At 43.9% G+C, this 16,329-nt stretch overlaps 1 protein-coding gene across 1 annotated transcript in view; it reads left to right on the top strand.

The window, feature by feature from the left end:
- AIDA (axin interactor, dorsalization associated) overlaps positions 1-14,506 on the top strand; it is a 31,775-nt gene extending 17,269 nt beyond the window's left edge. Inside the window, exons 6-12 of the mRNA XM_009333704.1 lie at positions 3,255-3,318; positions 3,767-3,873; positions 5,578-5,589; positions 8,363-8,485; positions 11,257-11,379; positions 11,858-11,975; positions 12,943-14,506. Of these exons, the coding sequence (XP_009331979.1) occupies positions 3,255-3,318; positions 3,767-3,873; positions 5,578-5,589; positions 8,363-8,485; positions 11,257-11,379; positions 11,858-11,975; positions 12,943-13,039 (644 nt within the window). The 3' untranslated portion in view covers positions 13,040-14,506. The remainder of the gene's footprint in view (positions 1-3,254; positions 3,319-3,766; positions 3,874-5,577; positions 5,590-8,362; positions 8,486-11,256; positions 11,380-11,857; positions 11,976-12,942) is intronic.
- The last annotated feature ends 1,823 nt before the right edge of the window (positions 14,507-16,329 follow it).

Raw genomic sequence — 16,329 nt, forward strand, 5'->3', positions numbered from 1 at the left:
CCCCCTTGTGTTGTTCAAGTTCTAACTTTTCCTACTTAAGCTTGCATTTCACGCTGCTTGGAAAGTGAAGCAGTTGGCTAGTTTTATTTGTTTATAGGATTTGTCACTGAATCTTCTGTGCTAGAATAATGCTACAGGAGGGTCCATACATACAAATAGTTCTTTCGAGACTACACTGTGTGAAATAATTGCTAACGCACTGGATCTCACAAATCCTTTTCTTGTGAAAGCTTATACCAGTGTTATAATACATATTACAAATGGATAGGCTGGGACATCCCGTGCGCCTGTGTTCGTGTGTGATAATTCTAGCCACTAAGCGACTAGTTTCAAACTCAGTCTATATGTGTTATAAGAGAAGTAGATACTGGATTGTACTGGGGAGCCTGGTATCTGAATTATTTTGTGTTGTCTATTTAAAAAAAAATCAGTATAGTTATCATAGGCTCTCACTAAAAATCTAAATGGACACTGGTCTTACTGCTCGTGTTGATAATTTCTTTTGAAATCTTTCAAGAGAGAGCCAACTGCTGATAAAATCAACATGATTTTGTCCAGCATCACAAAAGAAAAGGCAGCTTCTGTGTGAGAGCCTGCAGAACTGTTTTAAAGAGATTTCTGTTGGAAAAGCAACATAAGTGCAGGCCACGATGCTGGGATCTGCCCGTTAGTTACACACATGGAGAACTTTCTGCGAATCGTGTTCTCAGCAGCAGCGTTACAGAGGGGAAGTGCTCTTTCTCCCAGAGGTGATGTGTGTTTTTTAAAAACAAAACAAAACCCGAAAAAGTGCAAACCAACCTCTTAAAGCTTGGGTGTCTTATGCAGTATTGCAAGGGAGATTCCTGTTCATTGTAACTTTTTTTTGTGATCTGGTTATTTTTACTTAAATCAGATGAAACTTGCATTTGTAATAGGTGTAAAGAGGATTTTCCTTTTCTTCAAAGGATGATTGTTGCATTGCTGTTTTATTGGTTTGCTTTTTTCTCAGTGACCTTGAATAAGTATTTCACCAGCCTGAGTGCTGTAGAGCCACTTCTTATCCTGATGATGTTTAAAGGAGCACTTCAGTGAATCGCCATATTGCAACTTTGCAAAAGTATTTGCTGTTGGTGATGAGACAGAGTTGAAGGCCTTTTAAAAACTTGATCCACAGCTTTCTGCGGCGAAAGGCAAGAGGTTCTGGATGGTGTTTCCAGAAGCGTTTCTGAGCTGAACGTTCAGCATCACCTTTGTCACCAACACCCCCGGGATGTCTGAAAGCAGCGTACTCCCGTGGGCAGGTCCGGCACCAAGGCCCGTGTGCGCGGCTGCGGCTCTGTGGCAGAGGGGTGTCTGCTCAGCTCTGCCTCCAGGCAGCATCAAGATTTTAGGCGCTGTAGAACCGTTTGCCTTTTTCCTGTGCTCGTATCGGTGGAGTATTTTGTGCCCTCTAGCGATGGCTGAAATGAATTACTAGGAGGGTTTTTTAAGAGGATGTTCATTCATGTAGTGAGAGAATCTGGTTACTGGGAAGAGAGAGGAATCTAGTGCTCACCAACCTTTGGAAGGTGGGAGGAGAACTACTGTGACTTCTGTTGCTTCTGTATAACGTGCCTGTGACCTGTAAGAGATCTCGCTTTACTGAGATTTTTCTGCCTGGAGCAGTTTCACTTTCTGTCTCCGGTATGATGTAGCTCTCCCAAGAGCTGGGGAATTCTGAGTTTGATAAAAATCCCCTCCTTTTCCTGAACCTCAGCTGCGCTGGAAGGTGACTCTCTGCTATTAAACAGCTGCTTTTCTGTTGGGAAGTGGCTGTGATTCTTCGCCATGTTGAGATCTGCGTTACTGATCCCTTGGAGCAGAAGTCTCTGGGGAGAGAGTGAGAGAGACTTGGCATCGGTTTTGTCTGTCACATCTCTGACTGAAGGCAACTTAAAGCTTTCTATGTATTGATACGTTGTGTCCAGCGGGCATTGGGCAGTACCTAACCTCTCAGGTGGTGGTACAGAAATCAGAAAAAAGACCCAACAGAAGGAGCAAAGGCTGGAAAGACTTTTTGGGTTCTTTGTAGTTTCCCGGAGGGATTCTTTAGTCACTGTAGCATTCAGATGGTGTCTGGTGAGATAATGATGGAGCCCACGCTGAGTGATGTGAATATGAAGACAGACAGGGAAGCTGTCTCTCCTACGCTGGCTGAATTGTAGTGTGCAGAGGCAGAGGGGCCTGGCAGTGGTTCCTGAAACATAACTGGCATTTAAGTAACTCTGGGTATTTGTGTAATTCTAACACTGTTTTAAAACAGTTTTGGCCTCATTCAGGGGTCCTAAAGGGAGATTTCTAAAATGTGCTCTGAGAGGGCATATTGCAAAGTGAGACTCGATGAGAGGACTCAGTTTTTCTACCTCCTTTCCCCCTACCCAGTCGGGGATACTCATTGTCTGTAGGAGAGTGCCTCTCCCTGCAGGTGTTCTCTTGTAAATTTTTAGGCCCTTTAGCCATCATGAAATGCTTATTTCTTTCACATGCTTTTGGGAATTTTGCTTTTACTCACAAATGCTTTTGGAAATAACAGCTAAAGTTGTGATTACTGAAACTTAAGTTTCTAATGCAAATGGCAAAGCCATTCTCCACCGAATGCTGGAGAGTTTAGTCGGTGTCTCTGGGGCTTGATGCTCAGATGTTGCACTGGATCTCTTCTGAATTTTGCCAATCTGCCCAGACATCTGAGGGCAGGAAAAAAGAAAAAACAAAAAACCCACCACCAACAACAACAAAAACCAAAACACATACATGAAGAAGTAGGAAATCTCAACTAAGGTATGTGTTACCAGCATGCTTGACTGCCACAGTGGCTGTCTGTGCAGCCTACAGCGTCAGTTCTGGAGACTTCAGTCTGTTTGGAGCTGTTGCCAGTAACAGCACCACCCTCCTTTCAATAACCACCAAAGATTGCTACCATTACCTCGGGGGTCTGTAGCTGTTTCTCATGATGCTTTTGGTTATTGCCACGTTTATCTTCCCTGCCCGTGTAAATGTGGTGGTGATTACGCACTGGAATTGCGGTTAGCCTGTCTGATTGTTATAGTGATATAGCTCTGATCAGGTTTGTACTGGTGTTTAAAATCCGAGAGAAATATTTTTTGCCATGATCTGATTTTTTTATATTATTTGTATGTGTGAAGATGGTGTGAGAATGGACATAGCTGTGCAAAGTAGTGGAATTAATGCTTGTTTATGGATATGGATTCTTTTTTTTTCCTTCCTGTCTTCAGTCTTAAAGAATATCCTCACTTACAATAAGGAGTTTCCCTTTGATGTTCAGCCTGTCCCACTCAGGTAAGAGAGAACTGGGTCACTTCATGTACGGATACATATCCGAAAGGGAGCATAGCCTGGGAGGGACCTGGTGTACATCTGAGACATTAGAATTTCTGGAGCTACCTACTTGCTGCATTGCTTTGGGTAAACTCGTTAAAAAACAAAAAAAGTTTTGAATTCTGATTTTCTAGGTACCACTAAAAATCAAGCCCATGCTTTTGGTAAAATCAGTAGTTGGTAGGCCCCTACATCTGTGTCGTCTCTTGGTTCTAGACTCTGTGCTTTCTACGTGGGCTGAGCTCCTGCAACCTCTGTCAGGGTCTGTAGATACAGTTAGTAGCTAATCAGAAGCATGAAATGACATTGAAGCATGTTGCCCCTGCTCTATACTCAGATGCTGACTTGTGTGTTGAAAGCCAGATAATGAATGATCTTTGGTCTCGTTCTTCTTTTTCATATTTTACAGGAAGATTTTAGCACCTGGAGAAGAAGAACACTTGGAGTTTGAGGAGGATGATGAGGAAGGAGGAGCTGGAGCAGGGTCTCCAGACTCTTTTCCTGCTAGAGTTCCAGGTAGGGGCACTAGCCTTGCCGTGCCAGCCTATGTAATGTGTAAGTTCTGTCTCTGAGAAGCCCCTTCCTCCACCTGTGATGTGAAAAGTTTGGGTGAGGAGCCACAGGCTAATGTAAACTCTAATGCTGTGTTGGAGAACCACAAAGGTGGCCAGTGGATTTTTTTTCTCAGCAAACAGTATCTTATGGCAAAACAGTTGTATGGATAACCTATGAGGGTGGTGCCATCTACCTCAAATAATTAGCCTTTATTCCTTGTTCAAACTCAGTATTTTCATTCCATGCACTTTCTTAACTGTACTATGTGAAGTGTTTCAAACGCATTCAAATGTAAATTGTGACAATGTTTCTCCTGCAAAGACCATTACATCCTGCGAGAGATGTGATAAGTTGTTGCTGGTTATTTCTGTATTGTATCATCTGGTGAGACAATGGCTTAGACTAAACCTGAGCTCTGAGAGGATAAAGAGGGGCTAGCTTTGGTTTTGATAGGTTAAGTCCTTGTCCATGTGAAAGCACTTGTAGAACTGAATATACCTACATATTCTAGAGAAGGTCGTCCTGTAACTTCAGCTTTTGTCAATTTACCAGGCAAAGGAGTAGGCTGTTCCAACAGAGGTTCTTTTGGTTCCTGGTGTAGTTTCTTTGCAGAAGAGAGAAGTCTCTAGTTTCAGAGCAGGTTGGCAAACTTCGTATTTCAGGAAGGAGATAACAAGTAGGGAAACTAATACTGGAATTATGGTTGAAAGAGCTGGGGTGTTGCATTACTTACGCCTGGAGAAAACACGCCTCCGTCCTTAGATTTGAGCCAATGCATGCTACTGAATATGATCCCTGCAGGCTATACTGATGTAGGTATGCACAGTCTACAGTTGTTTATGCTAAGCTCACAGATAGGCTATAATATATTGTGATATTTTATTGCTGACATTTACTGTCTTGATCCTTGTTATTCACCATGATAAATCCATTTATGAAGATGTATTCTGTCTGTCCGAAGTACAGCAGAGAGATCTTGAGTAGCTCTCAGTATGGTGGTGAATCAGTAAGGCTGTGACCATTACCATAGTGCCAACAGTTAGAGCTGTACGCATATAGTGGACATAGAAGCTGTGTATGTGCTTAAGAAAGAATCTAAGTTGGTGACAGATTGAGTTTACAGTTAAATCACTTTCAAAGAAATAGGGTGGCCGAATCGGAAAGAGGAGAGGTTTGGGGCATATACTTCCTTACAGAATTATTCCTCAGTAAACCCATGCTTTTAAGAGGAGGTGAGAGCAACTCCTGAACTTACTGATATTTTACATTGTCATCTACTTAATAAACTGCATATCTGACTTTTCTGAATTTTTTTGCATTAAGGTAAACTTCCCCATAGCTACAATAATCTAAACCCCAAAGGTGGTTTTGCACTGCTTGAACACAGACCTTGTTTCCCCATTGAATGTAAGTTAGTGTGGTGCTTCTTACCTGTTGCTCTTTCTCTGGGTGATGAGGCTTGAACGAAAGCAGTTTGCAGCCTTCGGAGGTGAGCCTTATCAGTAAAGTGGACTTCCCGTATTGAATTGATAGAACTGTGTAGCACTCTTCGCTTCTGTATGCCTTTAATCCATAGTGCATAACTGTATTGTCTAACTGACCATGGTCTTGTCTTCTACATGCATGGCTTCATCGTTATCACATTGCACCATTCATCTAACCCAGGAGCCAACGAAGGTATGATAACCTTTTAGTATATACAGTTATTTCTTTGACCACGTTCATGTAGCTGTGATGTTCTTCATTCAGCTCTTAGTTTCAACCCTCAAAATACAATCTTTGGTAACAATCATAGTACCAGGCATCTGTGTTGATCGTCATTTGCCTTCGGTACCAGAAAAAGGGAAGGTCTTATTTGGTGACACGCCTTACATAGCTCTCTAGAAGTCCTCCTGTGCTACTAAAGACATTCTGACTTGCAGTGTAGCCGAAGGTAGGTGTAGCTAGATTTTCTGTCGTGGAATACACATTTGACGGGAAATCTTACACAAAGAGCACTTACGTGGTTAGACTTCTGTGCTGTATGGAGCTGAACTGACCAATGGCTTGCGGCCTCTAACAGCAAAGGTTTCCTGCCTTTCTCCTGGTTATATACTACTTTATTCCAGTGCTGTGCTGGCAGTGGATTCTTCTGTGAACGATTTCCATTTGCGAACCCAGCAGGAGACTTGTCGCTTTTTCCCCTTTCTCTGAATTGGTGTTTGGGAACGGAGAGACTGAACGCCTGTGTCTTGGTGGCAGTGAGCTGTTGGGTTGGCTCACCTTTGTATATCTGAAATGCACTTTTAGGAGGACACCTATTTCATTTGTAGATGCGCCCTTCCCCCTCTGGCAACGATGCCCTGTGGTTGTGTGTGAAATGGCCGGCTGTTTTCTCATGAAAAGCCTCAGTGTGAGCCTGCCGAAGGCTAATGGGCCCAAGCCACGGTGGCAGACTGGCAGCGTGATGCCCAGCCCTAGTAAAGTTATACCACGGAGAGGTTACTGTCAGCTGATGGCTCCTATGTGAAATGAGTACAGAGGCTTCAGCGAAAGACCTGTTTGGGTGGTTGTGGCTCCCACGAGACAGGTTACAGTCAGCTGCGTCAGTCCATCGCTGGCTGGGCTGTTCCTCCGGCTGAGGCAGAAAGGAAACAGTGTTCCTTGGAGACCATCTGTCCTGCTGTTGTCTTACCTGCTGGAAGTGAGCTTGACCTTTCCGTTCATTGCAACTCTGCAATTTCACACGTTCTGGAAAGCATTTTTCAAGAACAGAATAATTTTTCTTAAGCCACTATTTTTATAATAAATGCCAGTCTGATGCATTTTCCAGGTGATTTTTGTCTCAAGTATCCCATCACTTAGTCCCTTTGAGCGATGGATAGGAAAACTGAAAGTTACAGTTGTTCTTGGCTCTTGGGGGGCATGCTGCTTTTAGGAGACAACTGAAAGATGGCAGAGCAAAGTCTTGTGCCAAAGAGAAGACGGGCTTGCTTCTGCCTTCATTTAGATTGGAATAAGAACTCTGTCTTTGAACAAGAGAGACAGCACTAGAGACATACACTGGAGCGTGTGTGCTGCTTTGCAGAAATGGGTGCTCTCTAATAAGTTTTTTTTAACATTTCTCATACTACGGTCAGAAGCCTGTCCCATTACTTCAGAATGGTGGGTTGAATTCTGCCGTGATACGTTGTGAAGTGCCTGCAGATGCGGTACCTTGGAGGTTATGAGTCTGCTAGCAGCCAAGACAGGAAATGCAGAAACGTACTGCATCACAGATGTGAATCCAAGTCTTGCTGATGATTCTGAAAGAGGGACTGGGTGTGGGTGTGCTCATGAAATCTTGCTGAAGCTGTGGCTCGCTAGTTCTAAGAGCAGAATACATGTTGCCCTCTTGCAAAGCCAGTCTCTCTAATAGGACAAAAACTCCTTAGTTCTCCAGCTCCTCAAGCAGATCAAGAGGAAAAAAAGTATCAAGGAAAACCCATATTGGACTTGCCAAAGGAAACTATTACTTTGTTTAGATCTCAAGCCTTGGGATAACATTTTTTTTTAATTAGAAAACCATAACTTTAAATCAAACTTGCTCATGAGTCTAAGCATTTTCTGTCTTGGTGCTTATTCATCTAATACTGGAGAGAGGCTTGAAGCCTGCCAGTTTTTGCTAAAATCAGCATGAAGAAACTTACTCCATTGTTGGTGACAGAATCTCATGGCTTTTAGTGAGTTTGAACAGTTCGGATTTCTTGCCAGCTGCACTGTCTTCCTCAGCGCTGCGAGGATTCACCTACACTGAACACGAAGTTTTGATGCTAAATGTTCTTGATGCAGAGCTGGGAACTCCTTCCTTAAGGCAGAAGGGAACTTGGGGGATGCAAACACTATTTTTTATTATTTTTTTAATCTCCTTCCTTTAAGTAGAGGCCAGTAGAACTTAGGTAATTAAGAATCTCTCTTCTGGTTCCCTTATGTCCAGTGGGATTTGCAACAATGCCATTTTCCTCCGTATTTTCCCAGCCTAAATGTTCAGCATGAAGCCAAGTCATGTTCAGTGGGGTGGGACTCCTGATTAAGTGTCTGCACTTCCTGCAGTTGCAGATTGAATCCAGCCTCCCAAATTTAATCCTTAAAAATGATATAAATTCAGTTCCATGCATGAGTTATTCCGCATGAGAGCAAGAAAGAACACTTAAGCAAAGCTCCTCTCCGTTCTTATGACATTAGTTTTTTATGAATTCATTTGATTTGAGGCAGTCCTGGGGTTTTTTGGTGTGGGCTTTGAAATCCGTCAACTGATGTTGTGTGTCTGTGCACACAGACTTTCCCATAGTGCTGTGTACTATCGGGATATGAATCCCTGGGCTTTGAACCCCCTGCGGAGAACAGCATCTTCCATGAGAGATGATGGGATAAGCAAGGCCTCTGCTGTAAGATGACACAAAGGGTTAATAATATGCTTTACTCTTTCCAGGTACTTTATTACCCAGATTGCCATCTGAACCCGGGATGACATTACTCACCATCAACATAGAGAAAATTGGTCTGAAAGATGCCGGGCAGTGCATTGATCCTTACATCACAGTCAGTGTAAAGGGTAATGATTTCCGTTCCTGGCTCCTCATTTCTAGCTTGGAGAGAGTGTGCTTTCTGAAAGCTGTATTGATTTTTCAACCTGATGGGAAAAAATATGTGTTGGTGCTTGCATTTTCTATTGTGGACTTAAGGCCTCTGCTTTAATCAAGGGTGGAAAAATTCTGTATTTGAGAGATGCTGGGAGGTGAATCACTGCAGGAGACGTGCTTATCTGTGCACTCCAGGGTGCCTGCCCCGTGCTGGGAGCTGAGTATCAGTGACTTGGCAGACTGTACTTCTCTATTCCAGCTTCTTCGGCTGACTCTTAAGTACAGATCTGTTTGGACTCCTTGAACTCCCCAACACAGATTGGTCTCTGGGCTCTCTGGAGACGGTGAACCACAGCCCGCTGGCTCCATTCTTTCCCTGTCATTAAACTAATTTTTCAGTAAAACAAAGATCATCTTACTGAAGCTTAAGGTTTAGAGGAATGGGTATGAAGCTGGGAAGCAAAGCTTGCAAGTGAAATAAAACATTTCGTGTTTTAGCATTGGCAGTGAAATATTTCGACCAAACCTGGTGGGCTAACAGCCCCTGCTGCTCCAAGAGGTTCCATGCATCTGGAAGAACCCCTCTCTCTGTCAGTCCAGGATAGGCAACATAAGGATTCCACACCGTTTCAGATGACAACGTGGTTGATGGCTTTAGCTTGAGGCTGAGATTTTTGGTACTCAGACTCTTTCTAGTGGGAGCATCTGCCTCTTGCCCATCTTGTGTTTCTTAGCAGGAAGCCTGCATAGTCAGAATTGCTTACCCTTAACCTGCCCTGCTTGACTTCTGCTTATCTTTACAATCTTTTGAGGTGTGTGATTTTTTTTGTTTATCATATAAAAATCTGTAGCTGAGCCAACAGCCTCCAGTTATTTTCAGTTGTGTTAGCAACCTTGTACGTGTCCTCTTTAGATGTGCTATTGGATACCAAACGTGGGGATAAAACACTTGTTAGATGTGTGATCAGAAGTTCTTTGGCAGAAATAAGGGTCACAGCATTGAATGTCACTTGAATCTGGCCCAGTGATGTTCTCAAATGTTACCTGCCAAAATATATAGATAGAAAGCTTTATCTAGTCCCGCTTCCTGTGACGATTTGTCAATAGTGAAACCTTCCGCTTCTCTCTGGACCTTTGAGGACTTCACCTGGTTGGGGTGGAAGCTGGAGCATGACTCTTGCCTTCCCCGGCTGATAGAACTGCCTTTTTGTGTTTTCAGTCTTGGAAACGTGCGATATTGCTTTGTTTATGGTGTTGCCTTAGGTTTGCAGCATCATTTTTAGATTGTGCAACTATTCTTCAGGCTCCATTTCTCTAGTGACTTGTGGATCTTTCTTTGCCTCTAGTATGCTGGAAAGCTGAGGGACAGGTGACTTCAGTGGTGGGGCTAGCTGGACGGAAGTGGGTTTAATAAAATTTAATTATTTCATGCTGAGTTTCTCTTGGCCAACAGGAAAATACCAGCCCTAACGGGGTTCTAACATTGGATCCTGGAACTTACAGAACTTGTAAAGCAAACATTCGTTGTTCCTTTCCACTGAAGTGTTTGTCTTTCCTAACTTACTACATATTGTTAAAACCGTTGCTTGCCTTCAGACCTAGCTCTCATTTCCTTTCTGGAGCTAAGGGAGACTGTATATTGCTAGGCTTGCTTTCCCAACAAGTCTTTCTGTTAACACGTGGCACTCTGTCTGCAAGCTCCTACAAATGGTGGCTGCCAAGTAACGATGTAGAAAATAGGATCAAAAGGTGGGGGGCGGGGGGGCAGGCTATCGCCTGCTCTGCTAATGGTGACTTTTTGTACTTTATTTCTCAAGATTTTTGGTGAGGAAAAGTAACTCTGAAAAGTCATTTTGTCCCTATCGGGAGTCTCAAGATGCTTAGTAAGTAGTTGTTTTCCTTGGTTCTATACCAGGCTGCTCTTCTGCAGGTTTGGAGAGAGGTTTGTTCCTGATGCAACGTTGGTGGTCCCAGCCCGCTCCCTGGATGCAGTGCATCACTGGTGCCCCAGGGCCCCAGCCTGTACCCCCGGCGCAATGCGTGCGCTATGTACTTGTAGTCTTGGCCACGTCGTTGGCAACCTTGCTCCACCTGAGGGAAAGGGGTCGCTAATGAGAGGAGAAAGAGTAAGAGGACAAAGGTACCCGTGTAAACAGCGGAGGCTTAGTGAGAAGTAAAGTTGTCTGTGGTGGCTTGTGCCTGAGCAGCACAACCAGTGGCTGGCGCTGACAGCTGGAGTCCAACCCGTGGCCCCACCGTGCCTCTGCCTGTGGAAGAACCAAGAGGAATAACGCACGTTGAGTCTAGGCAGCACAGCAGGGCGTGCGCAGCTTGTATAAGCTGTGCCCTGCAGACCCTGCGTGGAGGGGACTCTCTGGTGTCTATCCCGTTCTGCTGGTTCAGCTGGCAATTCTGAAGCCCTGCTGGAGTCCTGCTTGCAGAGGGAATGGAATCCTTCGGTGGCAGCAGAAGGAAATGTGCTCTTAAAAATAAAAAGGAAGAGGGATAATGCCAAATTTTCATCTTAAATATTGTCAGAACTTTACCTGCTTTCAAGTTGCAATCAAAAAGAAAATTCACTGGCTGCGAAGGGGCATGATTGCCCCTTTTTTAAGTTTAGGGGAAGAATCCAGGTGTGCGTTAACGTCTTGTGGCAGTATTAGGGGTGATTCATAAATCTCTTAAAGCAGGACCTTAAAGTCTGAGAAGCTTCTGCCATTCTCATGCTGTTTCTTTCCTGCAGATTTGAATGGGATAGATCTGACTCCTGTGCAAGATACTCCTGTGGCTTTGAGGAAGGAGGACACGTACGTCCATTTTAATGTGGACATCGAGATTCAGAAACACGTTGAAAAACTAACAAAAGGTAGGTAGTGTCAGAGACCTGAAACAGGGCCCAGGAGCTTTGAAAGTGTGGACGCTAGGCTGCTCCTGATCTAACGAACAGGCCGTGCCCGAGCTGCTACTGCAGGGCTCAAGATCCAGACAAGGATAAAAATAGACCTTTGCGTTCTGTCTCTTTCAAATCGGTCGTTGTGATGACTTGTAGAGAAGGGAGGAATGAAAAGAGATAAAAATGCAGCAGCCTGCTCTGCTACACGGGCTTTATGACCTTCTTGGTCATTGGACGAACCGTTACCCGGATATGAATAATTGAGCGAAGAGTACAAGCTCTTGTGAGTGTGGCGAGCGTTGTAAGAACATGGTATAGCTTTTGGGTAAATAACTGAAGTGTTGGAGATGATTCTGTCCGATGGATGTAGAGCATCTTAATGGCAGATAAGTTTTCACGTAACTGCTGGCCATAATTGCTAACTTTTCTATTAAACCGTTTTCCACTCTAGGTGCAGCTATTTTCTTTGAATTCAAACACTACAAGCCTAAGAAAAGGTTTACTAGCACCAAGTGCTTTGCTTTCATGGAGATGGATGAAATTAAACCTGGGGCAATTGTTATAGAACTGTAAGTGACTTGCAATTACAGATGCCAATGGCAGAGGAAATGAATTAGACTTCAGTTACAATGTGTGGCTCGTTGCATCAAGGAAAGTTTCTTGGACTCATTCCATTGACTTCCATAAGGGGTATTCCATTTTTAATAAAGAAGGGAAGATAAAATGCTTTTAGGCACATAAAATGGCTAGAGACTCTTCTCAAAAACTAGACTATTTCCAAATAAAATGCTGGTGTTTGTAACTAAATTTTGTATGAAGTTAACAAATTGGGAGATTTTACTTTTGATCTTAGCCTGAGTGTCAGATCAGCTATATTTAAAAAAAAAATAAAAAAAATTTCAACTCCCACAATCTTCTGGTGCAGAACTTCCGTAAAGGAAAACTGATTTGAGACGTGGGATACTGACTTGCAATTGAATTTTATGAACATTTCAAAGCATTGTTGGGTGGTTGGTTTCTTCCCCCCACTCCAAGTAGACAAAGAAATAGGTTAGCCAGTTACGCTGCAGTGGTTGTGATGCGCATCCTGCCTTTACTGTGTGGCTGAAGGTCTGAGTGAGGTTTTTGAGTGGGTTTTTTTTCAGGAAGAGGGTGAATTCTGGGCATCTCTAGGAAGAGTTCTTGGTCTGTGCTAGCTGGAGAACTTCTGAAGTACTGAGATGCCGAGTACTGAAGCAGGAGATACTGCATTTCCTACAGTCCAGAGTATTATATCATGAATTCTCCTTACAACAAGCTCACGTTCATTTAAAAATTGAAATCTTTGTTTTGTTAAAATAATAATCCAGAGAAAATACTGGTCTGGGTTTCCTCCTGTAAATCTATTCGTTCTTGTTGCTTCCAGTAAGTCTTGTCAGATGTCTTTAAAAGAAAGATTACGGTAGTAGGATCTGTACAGGACAAGCTTTCTAGTAGGCTTTCATCTTCCTACGCAGCCATGAGCACTTGGATTAACTCACTTTCTTGTGGTTACAGGTACAAAAAACCCACTGACTTTAAAAGGAAGAAATTGCAACTGTTGACCAAGAAACCACTTTACCTTCACCTCCATCAAACATTGCACAAGGAATGACCCTAGTTGTGAGACTTCTGTGAACTGAACCACAAGTCATGGTAGCTGTGTGTAGTAGCCTTAGCCTTTGAGGGGCAGGAAAACGACTGTATTCATGCCAGTAGGTCAGACGGGACCATCACACGCTGCGCAGCACTGCTTCAGGGTCAGAGGCAAGCCCACCATTCAACTGCAAGCCTTTTTTCCAGTACTTTCCAGATACAGGTTTTTCCGAGAGCCCTGAAATACGTTGACTGCTTTTCCTAATTTTTGCTGTTCATCACTTTTTATCTTAACCGTTATTATCCTTTTGCCTCAAACTCCAGCCAAGGATGGAGACTGCCCCTTTGCCAAACCTGTAGCAATAAAGATGTGGCAGGCAGACTAACCTGTTTACACTTGCTGTGCTATCGTAGTTCCTCTCATCTGCATTTCGGAGTCCTCTGTAGCGGGCTGGGTGGCAGAAGACCGGGAGAAAGAGGAGGCGGGGCGGGAAGGAGCTTGAGATACTGCAAGTGATTTAAAGTGCGAGAGAGGAGGACGCTGGGTCAAGTGGGGTGGCCGCAGAAGAGCTCCTCAGTCAGCTGTTCTGCTTTGGCCGGGCCAGGAGGAGGACAACTGCAGATGAGAACACTGAACTACGATTTTAACAGCCTTGCCTGACCCACTTGTACTGAGTTTTGGATACGTGTCACAATCCTTCAAATGACCGTTACTCCCTAATAGAGCTAATTTTTCTCTATCTTGTGGCAGAGTGATTTGCAAAGGTGGGTGGGGGACGGAGAGAGGCTTTCTCCAGGACTTCATCCTCCTGGCGGTGGGCGTTTCACCGCTTCCCTGACAGCAGGACAGGCCCCTCAGTGTTCAAGCATCCGTTTTCCAGAGCTTTTGGTAAAGTAGATCTGGCTAGCAGGTTGACCCACCTTTTACATGAAACTGCTGTTCTTATGGAAACTGATTGTATGCAGTTTTCTGCATATTTTGTGCAAGTCTGGAAACTTACTCTAAAAATTACCTTTTTATGTAAGTAGATAGGATTATCATTTATTTTCTATATTTTTGATTTGGTGTGTAATAAGCTGCAGGACATTGGCTTATTATGACACACTTGCATTTACCTTCGGACCTAATAAAGGGACAGAAGTAGAACCCAGTCAAATCTTTCATATATTTGCGTGGATATTTAATACAATACTTTAAGGTTTGATATACTTGTTGCGTATCTAACTAGTGCCTAAATACTCTGCTATGCTAACGGAAGACCCAGCTCCCGAAACAGCGTCAAATACTAGGTTTATTTTAAACAGCCTGGGTGCAGATGCATCGCCAATCCCTCTTTTCTGCCGCCTAACCCCAAGACGTTACGGTATGCTTTAATGGAAGGGATGTTACTTTTCCTCACGATACTGGTCTGTCTACAGGCAGGTGTTCAGCATTTTTGGCTTTACCGTATCGATTAGGATAAAAAGCTGTTTTTGAATGTCCTAATCTTCTTGCCTTCCCTCTGTTCTGGTATAACTAGGGATGACGTTATTTAGGTGTTACGACACAAGTCAGCAACGCTTCCTCACATTCCACTACTCGTTGGAGGGGAAGAAACAAAAAGTGCAATTGAATTTTCCTGTTTACGGGTCTTTACAATACCCCCATGGTATTACATCCGATATATTGAATATCAAGCCCTGAAAAGATTTCCCTATGAGTTACGGAAATACCTCTGAATGCAGCATTCTGGATACCAGACAAAAGGAGGATACGTGCGTTCTCAAAAAATAATAAGTAAAAATCATCCTTTGAACTCTGCAAAAGGTTGGAGCAAAGCATTGGTCTACGGCTGCAAGTAAGTCTGAGCTTGGTCGATCGCTGCGTTGCCTGCCAGCGGTCCCTGGCTGGCTCAGGTTTCCTCCTGACCACCTAAGAAGCTGCAGCACCGAGCGTCCCCGCAACGCGTCCGGCCCGTCTCGCTCGGCAAGGGGTGATTCTGTGGCTCTGCCCTGGCTCCGCCATCCTCCCGTGTCCGCTGGTGTCGCTCACGGCCTGGTGAAAGCGCGGCGGTCAGTTGTGTGCGCGTGTCCCGCCGCCTCGGCACCCACGCCCTCCTCCGGCTGCTCCCGGAGGGCAATTCCGTCCAGCTGTTAGTTGTTAACGCTAGCTGGGGTGGGCGAGGGAGGAGACGCCGGACATCGCAAAGCTTGGTGCGGGGGAAGGAAAGGTCCTGAACCTGGGAGAACCCGGCTTTCCAACACGAATGCTCACCGGTGTGCGTGTCACTAGCCACTACGCAAATTGAACACTCTCACTTGAGTTACGAACCCATTGTTTCAGCTGCTTACCTTGCCTCTTCCCCAGCTTGTAGATGTCTGTATTAACTCCAGTTATATGAAATGTCAAATTTGAAGTATTTTTGTTAAATACACAAGTAGAGCTTTGTATTTAACTAATTGTGAATTAATGTCTGTAGAGTGTGAAATACCATTTTTAAAGTTGCTTCTACCCTTTGCCTTTTTTCTGTGAACTGTCTTTCACCGAAAGGACTACTGCTCCCCACAGCACAAGCTCTTGTATTGTTTTATGCTTTGATGACGTTCTGTCTTGTCTTTCATCTTAAATCTAAAGCTTAATACTTGTACTGTAAGAATGTAACACCTAGATGGCAAGTTTAATGGCTGCTTGTACTCCAGCAGTAAAGCTGTAATGGCCTTTCAGTAGGGTTTTTTATTATTCCTAGTTGTTTTCCCTTTTTTTCCTCCTCCCTAAGGCTTACCTTTGTGCAGAGCACTTTTGAATGACCTTAGCATCTCGATAAGTAATAAGCGTCCTGCTATGTCAAACACTACGTAGTCATCCTTGTACTAACACTTACATTCAGGGACTTCCTTGAACACCTACAAGTATAGGGTGTGTTTTTAAAGCTATCCAGCATGCTGCATACGCAAACTGATTTAAAGCAATACAGATTACTATGGTTTACATACACCCACTCTGCTTTACGGAAAACTATTTTTTTTTTTTTTTAAACACAGCCTTACCGCTAAAGAAGCTGAATCGGTCTTAAATACTGAGTGAGATGAAAACTCGGCTCTCAAACCTTGCTCAATGCTGCAAGCCAGTCTTGAAAGGAGAAAGTGATTATGAAATTTCTTAGTTTCTAGAATCCTGGAGCGTTCACCTGTATTTCCAGACTAAGTACACAGCTTCATAAAGGTTTCGCCTTCAGCGGCGGAGGGCTGTATCCCCCATTGTCCTCAGTACGTGAAGCAAATCCGTAACATGCTAGACTAGTTCAGCGTAAGGGTAACGCCGCCGTTAAT

This window comes from Pygoscelis adeliae, unplaced genomic scaffold (genome assembly GCF_000699105.1).
Source record: "Pygoscelis adeliae isolate BGI_AS28 unplaced genomic scaffold, ASM69910v1 Scaffold1, whole genome shotgun sequence".
Taxonomy (NCBI): Eukaryota; Metazoa; Chordata; class Aves; order Sphenisciformes; family Spheniscidae; genus Pygoscelis; species Pygoscelis adeliae.